The sequence below is a fragment of the Girardinichthys multiradiatus genome, chromosome X (genome assembly GCF_021462225.1).
Source record: "Girardinichthys multiradiatus isolate DD_20200921_A chromosome X, DD_fGirMul_XY1, whole genome shotgun sequence".
NCBI classification, from domain to species: domain Eukaryota; kingdom Metazoa; phylum Chordata; class Actinopteri; order Cyprinodontiformes; family Goodeidae; genus Girardinichthys; species Girardinichthys multiradiatus.
Genome location: NC_061817.1, coordinates 2,994,386 through 3,010,986, shown reverse-complemented (window position 1 = coordinate 3,010,986; position 16,601 = coordinate 2,994,386). Strand labels below are relative to the sequence as shown.

The window sequence follows — 16,601 nt, the reverse complement described above, 5'->3', positions numbered from 1 at the left end:
GTGCCCTCTGGTGATGAACTTGTGCAACTGCAGCCTTAACATGTAACATTCAATAACATGTAAATCATTTCTTATATTTATTTGTACATGGTATAAATACTGTTGCTCATCAGTAAACAGAATAACAACATGGCCATAACTTAGTACCAGAGAGGACACAGAAAATCCTGATTGAACTTGTAAAGTTTTTGTAAATTTGTAAAGTTCTGCAGACACTGTCATAAAGGGTTTACATATCACTGCAGTTAACTGACATCCCGCTTTCAATAAAAAAATGATCATCATCGTTTGGAGTAAAAGTATAATATTTCATTGTTTTGCTAAATTAAATGTTTTCCTAAAAAGCAGTTTATTCTATACCTGTTATTGATTCAAGTGTAAAAAAATGTTTTTGAAAAAACTTATAAAAGTTGCCATAATTGGCCTTCATTGTGTTTTTACAACATGAATGATTTAATTGCATTATGTAGTTAATTACTGTCTTTATTATGCAGGTCAAGTTCATATATATTATACACGATAAAATATAATAACATCCTGCCCTCCAGTTAATCCAGCTTTCTTGTAGATTTATTTAGAATCATATTCAGAAAAGCTGGCAATTTTCACTTTTCAGAACTGTTTCCAATTTTCTTTAAATATTTTTAAAAGTGAAACCTGTAACCTGCATTAGTCTTTGCAAAGGGTTTCTTCTTAAAATGTGTTTTCATCCAGTTAGAATTAGAAACAGTTTTTCAGCCTTTCAGGAAGAACTTGATAAATCCCTCACAGAGATGATGGAGCCATGTCTAGCAGTGATCATCAGCAGACAAAGCAGCATTATAATGAGCCAGTGACAGGAGACAGGAATTGGCTTCCATCTAAAACTTTGTTCTAGAAAAAAAACTGTAAATAGAAAAATCACAAAACACTTTGAGATTACTACATGTATTTACACCAGTAGATGATTCCTAAAAAAGCTTTTACAACCAAAATAATAATTAACTAAATAAATAAAAACTGAAAATAAATGCTGTATGAGTCATGGGTCAAATTAATTTGAAGGCCTGCTGTATCATTGAGTGAAGATGCAGTTATTTGAGAATGTACACATTGAGCACAAAATTTAAATTAGAAAAGCATGTAAAGACTTACCGCTTCTGATTACTTTGTAACAGCATTCAAAACAAATTAAGAATTTTGACTATTTAATGCAATTAATTGCTTTCCATGTATATTGATACAGATAACTAATCTCCGAGTAGCTTCTACCTACATAGATATAGACTGATTGTAAAGCTACACACTAAGCAACCTCCACACTTTGAAATGTTTTCTCGATATTTTTTGTGCAATTAACATAATACATTTGTCAAAGTATTCAAATAGCTTTAATAGCTGAGTTATTTAACTTTGATAAACTAGGGACATGGTCTAGGATGGATGGATGGATGGACGGACGATTTAAATAACAAATTAAGAATATATTGCCCAGAAGGATGTTACCAGTACATTAAAGTGTAACAAAAAAGCGGAAGAGGTCCACATGCCTGAAAACCCATTATAAAGTGTAGTGACTTTTACACCCTTTGTATGCATTTAAATATAAATTCAATAAGTTTAATATTTGAATCAAATATGTAGTTAGTGCAAAACCACAATAAAGAATGTTATTTGCTAGATTCACCTTCCTATTGTACCTCGTTTCTCTGTAACGTTTTTGTAGAGATTGTCACTCGTGTGTTAAAATCATTTTCCGCACCGTGATTTGAGAGCCACTAGATGGTAGTGCTGTACAAGTTTTTGTATTGTATCCTGCTGTAATCTTTTTAGAGTTCATCAGTACGCCAAAGGCAAGAGCCTGGGCCAAGCCTGTTCAGGTTGGTAGTGACAGAGACACAAGAAAATGCCTTTGGCTGCAAAACCCTCTTTATCACATGCTAGGACAGAAGGGCTATGTTGTAAAATTTACTTGTGCCTTTATCTACACTTGTCTATTTCATTTTGCTGACTGACTTATTTCTAAATCAGACTTTTTTGCTTTTTCTGATCAGTAAGTATTACCAACATTGTTTTTATTTGCTAAATACCAGAACATGAAAAATAGATTTTATTTACAGAATTTTTAAACCTTCCTCAACTTCAGAAGTTTACATACCTTTCCTTTGTTCTTGGAAGAACTGCCTTTTAAACTGTCCTTGGGATATACACTTATAAGAGATGTTTAAAAACAATTAACTGCCTGTAAAGCATATGTTGTGTTTATTTTATTCTTCCACAAATCTCAAACAATAGTTTGCTGCAATTGAGGCCTATTCCTCCTGTCACAAAAGATGTAACTGAGTCAGGTTTGTAGGCCGTGTTGCTATCAACCTTGCTTACAAATGTTCGATCAGAGCTTTGTGAAGGACATTGCAGGCAAAGCAGTTATACTTCATTTGTGCAGGTTTGGGTCATTAAAACTGTTGTTTGTGCTGCTATGATTTCTGATATTACAAGTTTTAATTTCATAAAATCACGACTTCACCTAAATTGATTTCTTCTGTGTCAACGGATTTTCCTAGCTATAACTGTCTTAAAACAGACAAACCAGTACAAATGAAACACTAAAAAAGTAGACCGGTGGCAAAATTAAACAAAATTCAATTTAACAGACTCTGTGTTTGTTTGATCCTTTCCATAAGAGGAGTATTTCCGTGGGAAGGTGGACAGGCAGGTGGATGGTTCTCAGAAGCGAGAGAATAAAGCCCCAGAAACCTGGGTCTGGGAAGGAGACAGAGTGGAGGCTCACAGCTGAGACGTCGAGGCTTGAATAACCTTGATCCTCAGAACATGGCAAGAATTAGCCAGAGGCACAAAAGATCCACAGAATCTCCGGCAAAAAACGTCTTCCTAAGAGGCAGAGGAGAAAACACAAAAGTCAGTGAACAGTTGGAATGACTGCAGGGCAGCAGAGGTCTAGCTGTTTACCACACTATGTGAGACAACAAGCTGACACCTCCCTCTGGTTCTCCACTCCTCTTAAAGCCCAGGTTGATTGCTCCCTGATGAGCAACAGCTGCGTGGAAGCACCTGCCAGTCATACCCTGAGTAGGAGGAGAGAAACACAGCACAAAAACACAGACTGCACCAAGCCTGCACACAACCACAGTGGATATGACAGTTTGGCCCTCACTCTGTCCTCAAAGCAAATGAATGAGCTATTACTGTGACTAGTGTGTGGTCTGTCTTTCATCCTATAGCCTTTAAATGTGGCTCAGAGCATTTCTGTTTAGCTGTGTTTCTCTCTCAAATAAAGCCACTAAAGGACGTACTGCTGCCATTAACTCACAACCTTTTATTAACATAGAAAGTACTCCTGGATCAGTGCTTCTGTCTTTTGTGTTTATGCTCTGTCTTTTTAAACCCCCAGTAGGTTGCAGCAGATGGCCACTCCAATTTCTTCTGAGGGTTTCTTCCTGTTATATTCTAGAATTGCGCCGTTCAAGGTGGCAGCAGGTTGGAGTAGCTCTGTTACTTTTGATTCTGATTTATTCTTTTTTGGGAACTATTCCTCTTGTGGTGGATACAGTTGATTTTTTTTGGACGACTGTCCACTCCGGTACGGATGCTGCGCAGCTTGGAGGATTTTTCTTAATACTTAATATTTTTGGACATTTGTTATGATGCATTGCCATGGCAACGGGGTTGTTTCTTACAACCGGGAGCAGCTGATTAATATCTCAAAAGCTCAAATAATACTTCAACTACAACCCCTAATCCCTGATGAGTTGAAAAGGAGACGCCGTGGATGCAGAGCAGGAGCTAAGAGAAGAGAGAGAAGGAGGAAGTTCAAACCATCTCTTCCGTCGATTACGATGGGCAATGTGAGATAGTTGGGAAACACGTTGGATGAACTCCAAGCCCTACAAAGGACCCAGCCAGAGTACCGGGCATGCAGTATTATGTGTTTTACTGAGACATGGCTGCAGGATCATATCCTCAACTCCAGTGTCTCTCTGCCGGGCTTTTTAACCATACTAGCAGACAGAGATTTAAAGAGGAGCGGCAAATGTAAAGGAGGTGGACTGGCAGTACTTGTGAACAACAGATGGTGTAATCCAGGACATGTAACTGTGAAGTGTCATCTCTGCAGTCCAGATATTGAACTGTTGGCAGTAAGTTTTCGTCCATATTATTTACCCAGAGAGTTCACCAGTGTTATTTTGGCAAAGGTTTACGTTCCACCTTCCGCTGTTGCCGACACTGCATGTGATGCCAGCAGCTCAGTTGTTGCTAAGCTACAGACACAAAACCCCAATGCTTTTGTGGCAATTTCTGGTGATTTTAACCATGCTTCACTCTCTGCTACACTTCCAACATTTCAACAGTTTGTCAGTTGCTCTACCAGAGAAAACAAAACATTGGATTTGTTTTATGCAAATGTCAAGGACTCATACATCTCTACAGCAAGACCTCCTCTAGGCAAATCAGATCACAATCTTGTTTTTCTCTGCTCGAAATATAAGCCCCTTGTTCAGAGGCAACCTGTAATAAAGAGGACTGTGAGAAAATGGTCACAGGAAGTTGAAGAAGCTCTGCAAGGTTGCTTTGAGACTACAGACTGGGAAGCACTGTGCCAGCCACATGGAGAGGACATAAATGCCAGAGTGTGTAACCGACTATATAAACTTCTGTGTGGATAACATCATCCCCACCAGAACCGTGAGATGCTTCCCCAATAACAAACCTTGGATCACCAGTGACCTGAAGGACCTGCTTAACAAGAAAAAAAGAGCCTTCAGAAAGGGAGACAGAGAATTATTGAGGAGTATACAGAAGCAACTTAAAGTCAAGATAAGAGACAGCAAGGAGGTGTACAAGGAGAAGCTGGAGAGCAAGCTCCAGCAAAACAAAATCAGAAATGTGTGGAAAGGGATGAAGAAGATCACAGGCTTCAAGCAGAAGGATGATCAGACCGATGGAGGTCTGGACAGAGCCAATGAACTGAACACATTCTTCAATAGGTTCAGTTCAGAAACAAGCTCAGCATCCTCCTCTCCTGCTCACAGCCAAACACCTCACATTTTTTATCTTCCATCTCAGCCCTAGACCTTTCTGCTTCTACATGTTTGCCTTCAACCATATCAGAAGATGCTGATGCTTCCTTTGCTTCCCCCTTCCACCAGTGTGTCTCAAGAGGTCAAGTGAAGATGCAACTGGAGAGACTGAATCGGAATAAGGCTGCAGGTCCAGATCATGTCAGCCCTAGAGTCCTGAAGGCCTGTGCAGAGCAGCTCTGTGGGATTCTGCAGCACCTCTTCAACCTTAGCCTGGCCCAGAAGAAGGTTCCGGTGTTGTGGAAGACCTCCTGTCTTGTTCCGGTACCAAAGAAAACTCACCCATCAGTCCTCAATGACTATAGACCTGTTGCCCTAACATCTCACATCATGAAGGTCCTAGAGAGACTCCTGTTGGCCCACCTGAGTAAGCAAACAGTAAACCATCAGGACCCCCTTCAGTTTGCTTATCGCTGTGGAGTTGGAGTTGAAGATGCCATCATGCACCTGCTTCAACAAACCCACTGTCATCTGGACAAAGCCAGTAGCACTGTGGGGATCATGTTCTTTGATTTCTCCAGTGCATTTAATACAATCCAACCTGATTTGCTTTGTCAGAAACTCTAGAAGACTCAGGTGCAGGCCTCAACAATCTCCTGGATTAAAGACTACCTGGCAAACAGACCACAGTTTGTGAGACTGAAAGGTTGTGAGTCTAACCAGGTAGTCAGCAGCACAGGAGCACCACATGGGACTGTACTCTCACCATTCCTTTTCACTCTGTACACCTCAGACTTCCAGTACAAGACAGACTCCTGTCATCTGCAGAAATACTCGGATGATTCTGCAGTCGTGGGGTGGATCAGAGATGGACAAGAAGCTGAGTACAGGAAGGTAGTGGACCTCTTTGTGGCATGGTGTGGAAACAATCATCTCATTTTGAACATAACTTAAACAAAGGAGATGATTGTAGATTTGAAGAGAAACAGGAATAAGTCAAAAACTATTTCTATCATGGGAGAAGAAGTGGAGGTGGTGGAGGAGTATAAATACCTCGGTGTTCACCTGGACAACAGACTAGAGTGGAGATGCAACTGTGAAGCCATCTACAAGAAGGGACAGAGCAGACTGTACTTCTTGAGGAAGCTTAGGTCCTTTGGTGTTTGCAGCAAGATGCTGCATATCTTCTATAAGTCTGTTGTGGAGATTGTGATCTCTTCTGCCATCGTCTGCTGGGGAAGCAGCATCAGGGCCAGGGACTTAAAAAAGCTCAACAAGCTGATAAAGAAGGCTGGCTCTGTTCTGGGGACTCCTCTGGAACCTCTGGAGATCATTGTGGAAAGATGGATTCTTAATAAAATGAAGAACATTATGGAGAACCCTGAGCATCTTCTTCATGAGACTGTCCTACAACAACAGAGTGTCTTCAGTCAGAGGCTTCTTCAGATCTGCTGTAAGACGGAGCGCTACAGGAGATCCTTCCTGCCCACAGCCATCAGCATCTACAACGGCTCTTTGAGGAAACCCTCATAATGAGCTACAACAACATTTAATTTCCCTTTGGGATTAATAAAGTATTTTTGAATTGAATTGAATTGTTAAAGGGAAGTTTTCCTACTTGTATGCTCAATATGAGAGACTGCTGAAAACGGAAGTACTCAATGAAATCGATTGTGTACTGTCACTACGTGCTGTAAGTCAGTAACTCTATATATTTGGCTGAGTTTCCTTAGAAAGAAAGCTTTTAAACCAATTTCAATAATAAACTTAACTTGACTGCATTGTTCAATAAATAGGATCGAATTAGAATGTAATTGAGTTTGAATCTGAATCTATCTGTATCATTGGGCTGAATCCATTTGGTTTTGGTAAAGGACCTGTAGACAGTATTTGTTATGAATTGGTGCTATACAAATAAATTAAATTGAATTAAAAATGAATTGAATTTGAAACTTGGCTTCTCCGCCAACTTGGCAACAATATCAAGAAGAAAATCCATTCTTTTACAGTGGGGTTTTGACTATTTATTGGTTCTCTGTTGTTATGAAATGACTGCTAGTGTCTGCAGATCTTTTTAGAAAAGTAAATCAGAAGTAAAAGCCCCCTCTTTCCATACTTTTCTCCACCATGCTTACCCACAAAATTAAGTAGCAGATGGAAAATGTTTTTTTCTCTGTTTCTGGGCCAAATGAAGGACATTGCATTTCACTACAGCTTCTTTGTGATTGTTTATCTTTTTTTTTCCATTTCCCTTCCACCACATTTGCAACATTAGCCGAGAGGGACTTTTTACACCACACATTTTTGCGAGAAAAACTAAATATAGACGGACTTAGAGAGTTTAAGTGGCATAGCAGACTGCGCCCTCAGAATAACAGCTATATCGTGCAGTTAAAACCCCTCATGAGTAAAGTATAGACAAATTAAGTGGAGAAAGGTGACTTGCACAATCAATGCATCCTAAGATAATGTATATAATTATAATAAAACTGTTTTTGGGAGAAACATGATTGTGTTGTGACTGTGATAAAATTCCGGCAGGCTGGGCTCACTGTATGAAAGGAAAAGTAAAGAGGTGAGAGAGAAAGAGGAAGTTCAAACCATCTTAAAATGGGCAATGTGAGATATTTAGGCAAACATATTGGATGATATTCAAGCCCAAACAAGGACCTAGCCAAAGGTTCGAGATTGTAGTATTATGTGTTTTACTGAAACATGGCTGTAGGATCATATACCCAACTCCAACTTTCAAAACATACAAGCATAAAGTTATTTGAGGAGGAGCGGCAAAAGCAAAGGAGATGGATTAGCAGTAATTGTGAACAATAATGGTGCCATACAGGAAATGCTGCTCTGAAATATTGACTATGCAGCTTTGATATTAAACTGTTAGCAGTAAGTTTCCATCCATGTTATTTACCAAGACAGTTCACCAGTGTTATTTTGGCAGTTGTATACTTTCAACCATCAGGTGTTCCCAAAACGGCATGTGATGCCATCTTCTTAGTTGATGCTATTCTACAGACACAACACTCCAATGTATTTGTGCCATTATCAGGAGGTTATTACCATGCCTCACTCTTTGCTACACTTTCAACTTTTTAACAGTTTGTCAGATGGTCTGCTAGAGAAAACAAATGTGTGTATTTTGTGTTGGATTTATTTTACGCAAATGTCATAGATCCATACATCCTCTTGGCAAATCAGATCACAATCTTGTTTTTCTCTGCTCTGAATATGAAGCCCCTGTTCAGATGCAACCCGTAATGAAGATAACTGTGAGAAGGTCACAAGGAGCTGAAAAAGCCCTGGAGGGTTGTTTTGTGGCTACAATAAATCATATTATATTGAATGTGCACAAAACAAAGGAGTTTTTCTAGATGCTGATGGTTGTGGGCATGAACCTGTAGTGGTCAGTATTACAGTTAATCTGAAGAAGTCTTCAACTGTCTTTGACACTCTGTTGTTGTATAGCAGCCTGTTATTGATTATATGAAAACTTCTTCTTTGAACAGTCATCCAGGGGTTCTAGAGCAATCTTCAGAACAGGCCCAGCCTTTTTATCAGCTTATTAAGCTTTTTTAGGTTGCTGACTTTGATGCTTCTCTCCCAACAAATAATGACAGAAGACATCGCAATCTTCACAATAGACCCATAGAAGATATGGGGCATCTTGCTACAAACACTGAAGGACCTAAGCTTTCTCAAAAAGTACAGTCTGTTCTGTTCATTCTTGTAGACAGCTTCCCTGTTGTGTCTCCTGAAGCCAGCAATATTCTTCATCCCTGACCACACATATCTGATATTATTTTGCTGGAGCTGCTTTTTAGCCTCTTCCTGAATGCCTCTTGCTGACTCTTATCATGACTTTAATTTGCTTTTGTGTACTTCTCAGTAGTTCTTCATTTTCCTCCTTGAAGGCTCTATTTTTCTTGTTATGCGTTTCCTTCCATTACTGGTGATCCAGGGTTTGATATTGGGGATGCATCTCACTATTCCGTTGGGCATGGTGTTATCCTCACAAAAGTGTGACTTGCCTTTGAACAAGGGCATTATATTTAGAGAAAAACACAGACCTTTGTCTTTGCCTGGTGGCATAGAGAGCCTGCATGTCATATTGAATTTAATGGCTTTGACCCACATGCAGATTACACTCAGGAAAACAGAAGCAGTTTAACAATCTCTTTTCTTCCTTTTTCTTATCTTTCTTTTTTGATCTCAGATACGACTGGAACTGGGTTTGGAATAGAAGGTCGCCAGCTGCACGGGAAGTGAGAGAGGTGAGTATGGTTTCTTTCTAGGGGGTGATGACAAAATCAATGAAACAGTTAATTTTGTTTACAGGACTTGAGGAGGTGGAAGCCGCTGGAGGAGGGGATGACGTGGAGCCAAGAAAGTAGGTGTTTCCCGGGAGTCCTGATCCCGGAGTCCGAGCAGAAGAGGAATGCACGAGTCCAAAGGTCTCCTTCCTACGGGCTTTACCAGGACGTGGTAGTCAGTGCACAGAGAGTTGTTCTTTAGACTCACGGTGGAGCGTGGGCAGGTTTGTTTCCAGGTTTGGAGTGATACTGAGCTTGGAGGCAGCCAGCTAACACCTGGTCCAAAGAGCTTGTCAGAGAGGTAGTGAATCTTGGATCAGAGCGGAGATCTTTGCCAGCACTTGGGGTCAGGTGTCACAGGAGGCCTAGGAAGGATCACACAAGAGGTAAGTTTCTAGAATCTTCTGCAGTTACCACTGAAGGTTAACACTCAGGCAGTGAAGTGCAGGCTGCATCTCTATATAAAGCTCCAGAGATGATTGATGATGAACGACACCTGTACCCACCTCCCGGTGGTTCTGGCTCCACCTAGTGACTGAATAAGGTTATTAGCAGGCAAAAGGAGAGTAGCACTCCCAGGTTCCGACACCGCATGCTTTAAGCCAGGCCTACACGTCAAACACGGGCCTTTAAAAATTCCTGTGGCCAAAAACTCAAACACTGTGGTTCTACAATTGTGAAATACACTGCTCAAAAATATAAAGGGAACACTTAAACGACACTATATAACTCTAAGTAAATCAAGCTTCTGTGAAATCAAAATGTCCACTTAGGAAGCAACACTGATTGACAATCAATTTCACATGCTGTTGTGCAAATGGAAAAGACAACAGGGGGAAATCTTTGGTAATTAGCAAGACACACTCAATAAAGGAGTGGTTCTGCAGGTGGGGACCACAGACCACTTGTCAGTACCTATGCTTTCTGGCTGATGTTTTGGTCATTTTTGAATGTTGGTGGTGCTTTCACACTCATGGTAGCATGAGACGGACTCTACAACCCACACAAGTGGCTCAGGTAGTGCAGCTCATCCAGGATGGCACATCATTGCGGGCTGTGGCAAGAAGGTTTGCTGTGTCTGTCAGCGTAGTGTCCAGAGCCTGGAGGCGCTACCAGGAGACAGGCCAGTACACCAGGATACATGGAGGAGGCTGTAGGAGGGCAATAACCCAGCAGCAGGACCGCTACCTCTGTCTTTGTGCAAGGAGGAACAGAAAGAGCACTGCCAGAGCCCTACAAAATTACCTCCAGCAGGCCACAAATGTGCATGTGTCTGCACAAACCATTAAAAACCGACTCCATGAGGATGGTATGAGGGCCCGATGTCCACAAATGGGGTTTGTGCTCACAGCCCAACACCATGCAGGACGCTTGGCATTTGCCAGAGAACCCCAGGACTGGCAAATTCGCCACTGGCGCCCTGTGCTCTTCACAGATGAAGGCAGGTTCACACACTGAGCACATGTGACAGACGTGACAGAGTCTGGAGACACCGTGGAGAGCTATCTGCTGCCTGCAACATCCTTCAGCATGACTGGTTTGGCAGTGGGTCATTAATGGTGTGGGGTGGCATTTCTTTGGAGGGCCACACGGCCCTCCACGTGCTCGCCAAAGGTAGCCTGACTGCCATTAGGTACCAAGATGAGATCCTCAGAGGTCATACAGGCACATGGAGGCCACACACAATACTGAGCCTCATTGTGACTTGTTTTAAGGACATTACATCAAAGTTGGATCAGCCTCTAGTGTGTTTTTCCACTTTAATTTTGTGTGTGACTCCAAATCCAGGCATCCATTGGTTAATAGATTGGATTTCCATTGATGATTTTTGTGTGATTTTGTTGTCAGCACATTCAACTTTGTACAGAACAAATAATTCAATGAGAATATTTCATTCATTCAGATCTAGGATGTGTTATTTCCCTTTATTTTTTTGAGCAGTGTATATGTTTCTGCAGGTGTAGAAGCAAGTAGGGTGTTATCTTGTAATCTCTTCATCCTTCTTTCACTCCTTAATTCTATTATTCTCTTGCTTTTTCCTTTTTGTCCCACCCCCCTCTTTTTTCGTGCTTTTTCCATGTCTGTAACAACTGAAATAATCCCAAAGCAGTTTCTAACAAAATATCTTTTATGAATATCAAGCAGAGCATTCAAGCGTTAGCGGTAATGCTGCACTTGTGAAAGTAAATCTGTTGGGCGTCTTGGCACTCAGTCGACAATTTTGAGCGCTGCTCTGCCAGGATAGGACACAATTAAACAAATAATAATAAATAAATAAATAAAAACTGATTCTGATTCTTATCCACCTTCTGCCTAAGCTCTGATATTTTTTACCTTTGCGTTTATCTACTTGCTTCCATTTGCCTTTTACTTGGCTGCCAATATACCTGAATTTCCCCACATTGGGACAATAAAGGAAATATTTCTATTATTATTCTATTTTTTTTCTTGGTCATATTCACTGCATTCCTTAAAAACATACTAGACAGATTCTGGCAGACAATGATTACATATGCCGCTGAATGTTTTGTTTTCTTATGTCTGAAATGTGTTTTTAAGACATGTGGGACCCTTTCTCAGACATGTAAAAACTAACTCTTCTTTTCAAACATTTACTGACATTTTCTAGGTAAGGATTAAAACATTCACTCAGGTTAAATTACAAAATGCTGAAAAAAATAACAACAAAAAAATTATAATACGGTCAATATGCAAATCTGTATGATCACAAATTTGATTACCAATAAGAGCTTAATGGATTTAAAGAACTGCCAATAAGATGCAATTTTCCTCTGGTCTGTCAGTACAGTAATGTGAGTATGAACTGCCCTATAGGACAAGCTGACTGCCAAAACACATTTTTTAGACGTCAGATCTTACAGTTTTTTTCTAGATGAAGCCCTTGTGGACAAATGTTTGTAAAATCAAATTCTTCAGGGGAGAAGGGGTGATGCCAAATTTTATACAATAGAAAAATATATAACAATTTGATGCAGTTGTTGTATGATAATTACTTTTATTAAAACTCTGCAGAGATGGTATGAGTTTACAATTCTTATGCCACACTTCCAAAGTTCGTTTACGCACTAAACAAGTTGTTTGCATTGATTGTGATGCAGTCTTTCGTTTTTTTTTTGTCCAGCTGGTCATACAGTATAGTTGTGATAGAATCTTGGTATCCATGTACATCTGTTAAGTCTGAGAACTTAAAGTATTCCTTGTGTGTTAAAATCATTAAATTGAGTTTTATTCTGAGCATGATTGTTAATGAGTGATTTGCAGTCTCCCTTTCTCAATGGAATCTGAAGCTCTTCTGTTTTAGATTGCATTGATCGTTTAGTTAACAAGTCCATCTCTTCATTTCCCTACACTCTGACATGTGCAGGAACCAAACTGCGATGTATTTTCTGGTAGGGGGTTTGGACATAAGATAAATGTGATACATTATGTTTTGTTATTGCTTAACAGAGCTGATATGACGTGAGAAGCTATTCTGAATTGTTGAAACTAAATTTCTTCTGAAAAGTCATAGAAAAAAACTAAGTACGCAATATCCGGTGGAACTGTTGGCGGGCAGAAAGGGCTCGGTTGTGTATGTTAGCAACGCATTTCAGGCTATTGTGTGATTGAGTTTTCGAAGGCTGAAGGCTTGCTCTAAAACAAATCTCTAAGGTCTCGGATATTTTTATTTTTTGTTTAGCCCTCCGACCTATTAGTTGTCCTCAGCAGACTGATAAATCTCAATCTTTTGACTGTGGCCTGCTGGTAGCCAGCCAAACGCCCCAAAGGTTTCTGCAGAAAGGTAAGGCTGGTCTGTTAGCTAAGCTCGTCGAGCAAAGCACGACGGCCATGTTGCCCTCAGGATGCTTTAGGGCAGGCCGCCTGACTGGTTTTTGTGCACATGTTAACTGCTACTCATTGTCCTCTATTTAAAATGGAGCAAATGTAGCTACTCTTTCAGCGCATTTCTCCAGTGCGCAGCTTACTGGGTGGAACTAATGCCATGCACGAGGCTTTCAACGTGGGTGCAGACAGGATGGAAAATGGCGTGCAACACGTTGAATGCTGGCTTTGTAAATGAGTGAAAATGCATGTGTATCGACCCAATATGGAAATGCAGAAATCTTTAAAGTAATTTACACACGTTTGCAACGTTGAGCATTGCAGTGAGTACGCGTTTAGTTTGTCGGTGACTGCACTGCATAAATCACGCTCTTCAAATCAGAACCATGGAGGGCAACGTATTTGTTCCTCCACTTTATGAAAGGACGCGCCCCTGTCTAATGGAGAGAGATGATGAACTCTTAGCAGATGTGTTACATTAATGTCGCATTGAAAAGTGTTTGAGAAGCACACAGTATTGCTTCTGTGCAGCGTAACGTCTTAAAATATGTATAGCGTGACGTACGTTTCGTCAGCAACACCAGTCGCGTGCGCGATAAAACCCAGAGTCAAATGGTGGCGCCAGATGTTCACATATTCGGCTTTTCCGGATCAATAACTCATCAGCGGAACATTGCCAATACAAAACCAACACTTCTCTGCAACCACAGCAAGGCAGACAGTGAGCATCAATCGTATATTCCTCAAAACGAGCCTACCATCACACTGGTAGACTTGAATTGGCCTCCATGAAGAGCTCGCTGCTCCTCAAATGTGCAGGGACCGTCTGAAAATTACAACACCAGAAAAATATGATGGAGAAATATTCAATAGCGTCGCAAAGGAGAGGTGTATTGTCATTAAAATCATTTTATCTGTATGAAAGGCAAACAAGCACATGAATTATGTTTGATCCCACGATGTAAAATATTTATCAACAATATCAAAAATGGTGTGTATAATTACCTCCATGACAAAATCCCCACAGCTGGTGCCATCTTTCTGGAAGGTGTGGGTCATTGTCCCAGGCTGTCACTTGATGTTAACCCTGTCTGCTTTGCCAAGTCTATTCCAGCACATCTTGAAGTACTGTCTACGGGAATCAAGCTTACCGTATTTTCTGCACTATAAGGCCCACCGGATTATAAGGCGCACCTTCAATGAATGGCCTATTTTAGAACTGTTTTCATATATAGGGCGTAGAAGCTACTGCAGTCAAACGTTTGACTGGGGTTGCGTTATGCATCCACTAGATGGAGCTGTGCTAAAAATGTCAACAAAACAGTCAGATAAGTCAGTCAGTCAAACTTTATTAATACACTACAAACCAGCGTTCTGATAACTCCATTCACTCTCATGGTAAGGTCTCCTCTACATAGAATTCTATTGAATAGAGCCAACCGCACGTTAGGAATGCATTGGAGTCTATGAAGTTGAAGTTGAAATCAAACGTTAGTTAAAACGTGAAAGGGAACTTTTCCCTGATTCAGTAAACACGTAAAAGAAACAGTTTGATGCACTAAATCAAACGTTAGTACTGTTAACCTTTCCTGTTTCTGTCCCCTGACCGTAGTCTGATGACACAGGGGAGACGCTTTCTCCAGGGCCGAAGTTACTAGTTTCCTCGGGGTTAACTCCCTCACTCATACGTTGCTGAGTTGAGCATGAAGAAACAGCATCAAAACACTGAGTTGTTGACGAGATTCGGGGTTCTTTTTAATGACTTTGCAGCACGTAAAAACACAGGGCTTACAGACTCATACACCGCTGCTCCGGTCGCCGTCTCTACCCACCCCACACACACAATAATACCGACGTCACTCCTTCACTCTTGATTCTCAGCTACGGCAGCACACAGCGCCACCTCTGTCCGGAGGAGTAATGTCAACATCTTCCATACACACACACGAAACATACACCCCACACACTGAGCTTTTAATCACATATAGTTCAGGCAATTCCTGCAACAGTACATTCAAACGTTATACACACACAAGTGGTGTTGGACTAGGAGTAAGTACAGTACAGGTGTTTACCGCTATTACTTCGGCGACACCCCTGACTACGGTAGCCGTAATGCTGCAAGCGGTGCGGCTTTGTAGTTTACCAGTCGTACTGAAACATTTTGACAGAGCGCCGTGTACAACCAGTATGGATCAACCAATTAACCAATTGATCCATATATAAGGCGCTCCGGATTACAAGGCGCACTGTCATTTTTTGAAAAAATTAAAGGTAATACGGTAATTTATTTTGACTTACCAAGGTTTGTATTGTTCTACTGTAAAAAACGTTGGTGTAAAATGTCAGTTTTTTAAAATACTGAAAAACAATACTTAAATCTCTAGCCAGCCTTCATGGAGTCCACAGCCTCATTAGACCCTTGCAGAGGATCGACCACAAAAAATGTGGTGTGAAAGGGCATGGGGATACTGTTTGAACAAGGTGCATATCACTAAACAACAATTACAGGTCCTTCTCAAAATATTAGCATATTGTGATAAAGTTCATTATTTTCAATAATGTAATGATGAAAATTTAACATTCATATATTTTAGATTCATTGCACACTAACTGAAATATTTCAGGTCTTTTATTGTCTTAATACGGATGATTGTGGCATACAGCTCATGAAAACCCAAAATTCCTATCTCACAAAATTAGCATATTTCATCCGACCAATAAAAGAAAAGTGTTTTTAATACAAATAACGTCAACCTTCAAATAATCATGTACAGTTATGCACTCAATACTTGGTCGGGAATCCTTTTGCAGAAATGACTGCTTCAATGCGGCGTGGCATGGAGGCAATCAGCCTGTGGCACTGCTGAGGTCTTATGGAGGCCCAGGATGCTTCGAAAGCGGCCTTTAGCTCATCCAGAGTGTTGGGTCTTGAGTCTCTCAACGTTCTCTTCACAATATCCCACAGATTCTCTATGGGGTTCAGGTCAAGAGAGTTGGCAGGCCAATTGAGCACAGTGATACCATGGTCAGTAAACCATTTACCAGTGGTTTTGGCACTGTGAGCAGGTGCCAGGTCATGCTGAAAAATGAAATCTTCATCTCCATAAAGCTTTTCAGCAGATGGAAGAATGAAGTGCTCCAAAATCTCCTGATAGCTAGCTGCATTGACCCTGCCCTTGATAAAACACAGTGGACCAACACCAGCAGCTGACACGGCACCCCAGACCATCACTGACTGTGGGTACTTGACACTGGACTTCTGGCATTTTGGCATTTCCTTCTCCCAGTCTTCCTCCAGATTCTGGCACCTTGATTTCCAAATGACATGCAGAATTTGCTTTCATCCGAAAAAAGTACTTTGGACCACTGAGCAACAGTCCAGTGCTGCTTCTCTGTAGCCCAGGTCAGGCGCTTCTGC

At 40.9% G+C, this 16,601-nt stretch overlaps 1 protein-coding gene across 1 annotated transcript in view; it reads left to right on the top strand.

The window, feature by feature from the left end:
• The first annotated feature begins 6,679 nt into the window (after nucleotides 1-6,679).
• The window catches only part of LOC124863029 (chromobox protein homolog 1-like), a 28,862-nt gene continuing 18,940 nt past the window's right edge, over nucleotides 6,680-16,601 (top strand). Inside the window, exons 1-4 of the mRNA XM_047357269.1 lie at nucleotides 6,680-6,711; nucleotides 9,241-9,298; nucleotides 9,363-9,414; nucleotides 9,592-9,723. Of these exons, the coding sequence (XP_047213225.1) occupies nucleotides 6,680-6,711; nucleotides 9,241-9,298; nucleotides 9,363-9,414; nucleotides 9,592-9,723 (274 nt within the window). The remainder of the gene's footprint in view (nucleotides 6,712-9,240; nucleotides 9,299-9,362; nucleotides 9,415-9,591; nucleotides 9,724-16,601) is intronic.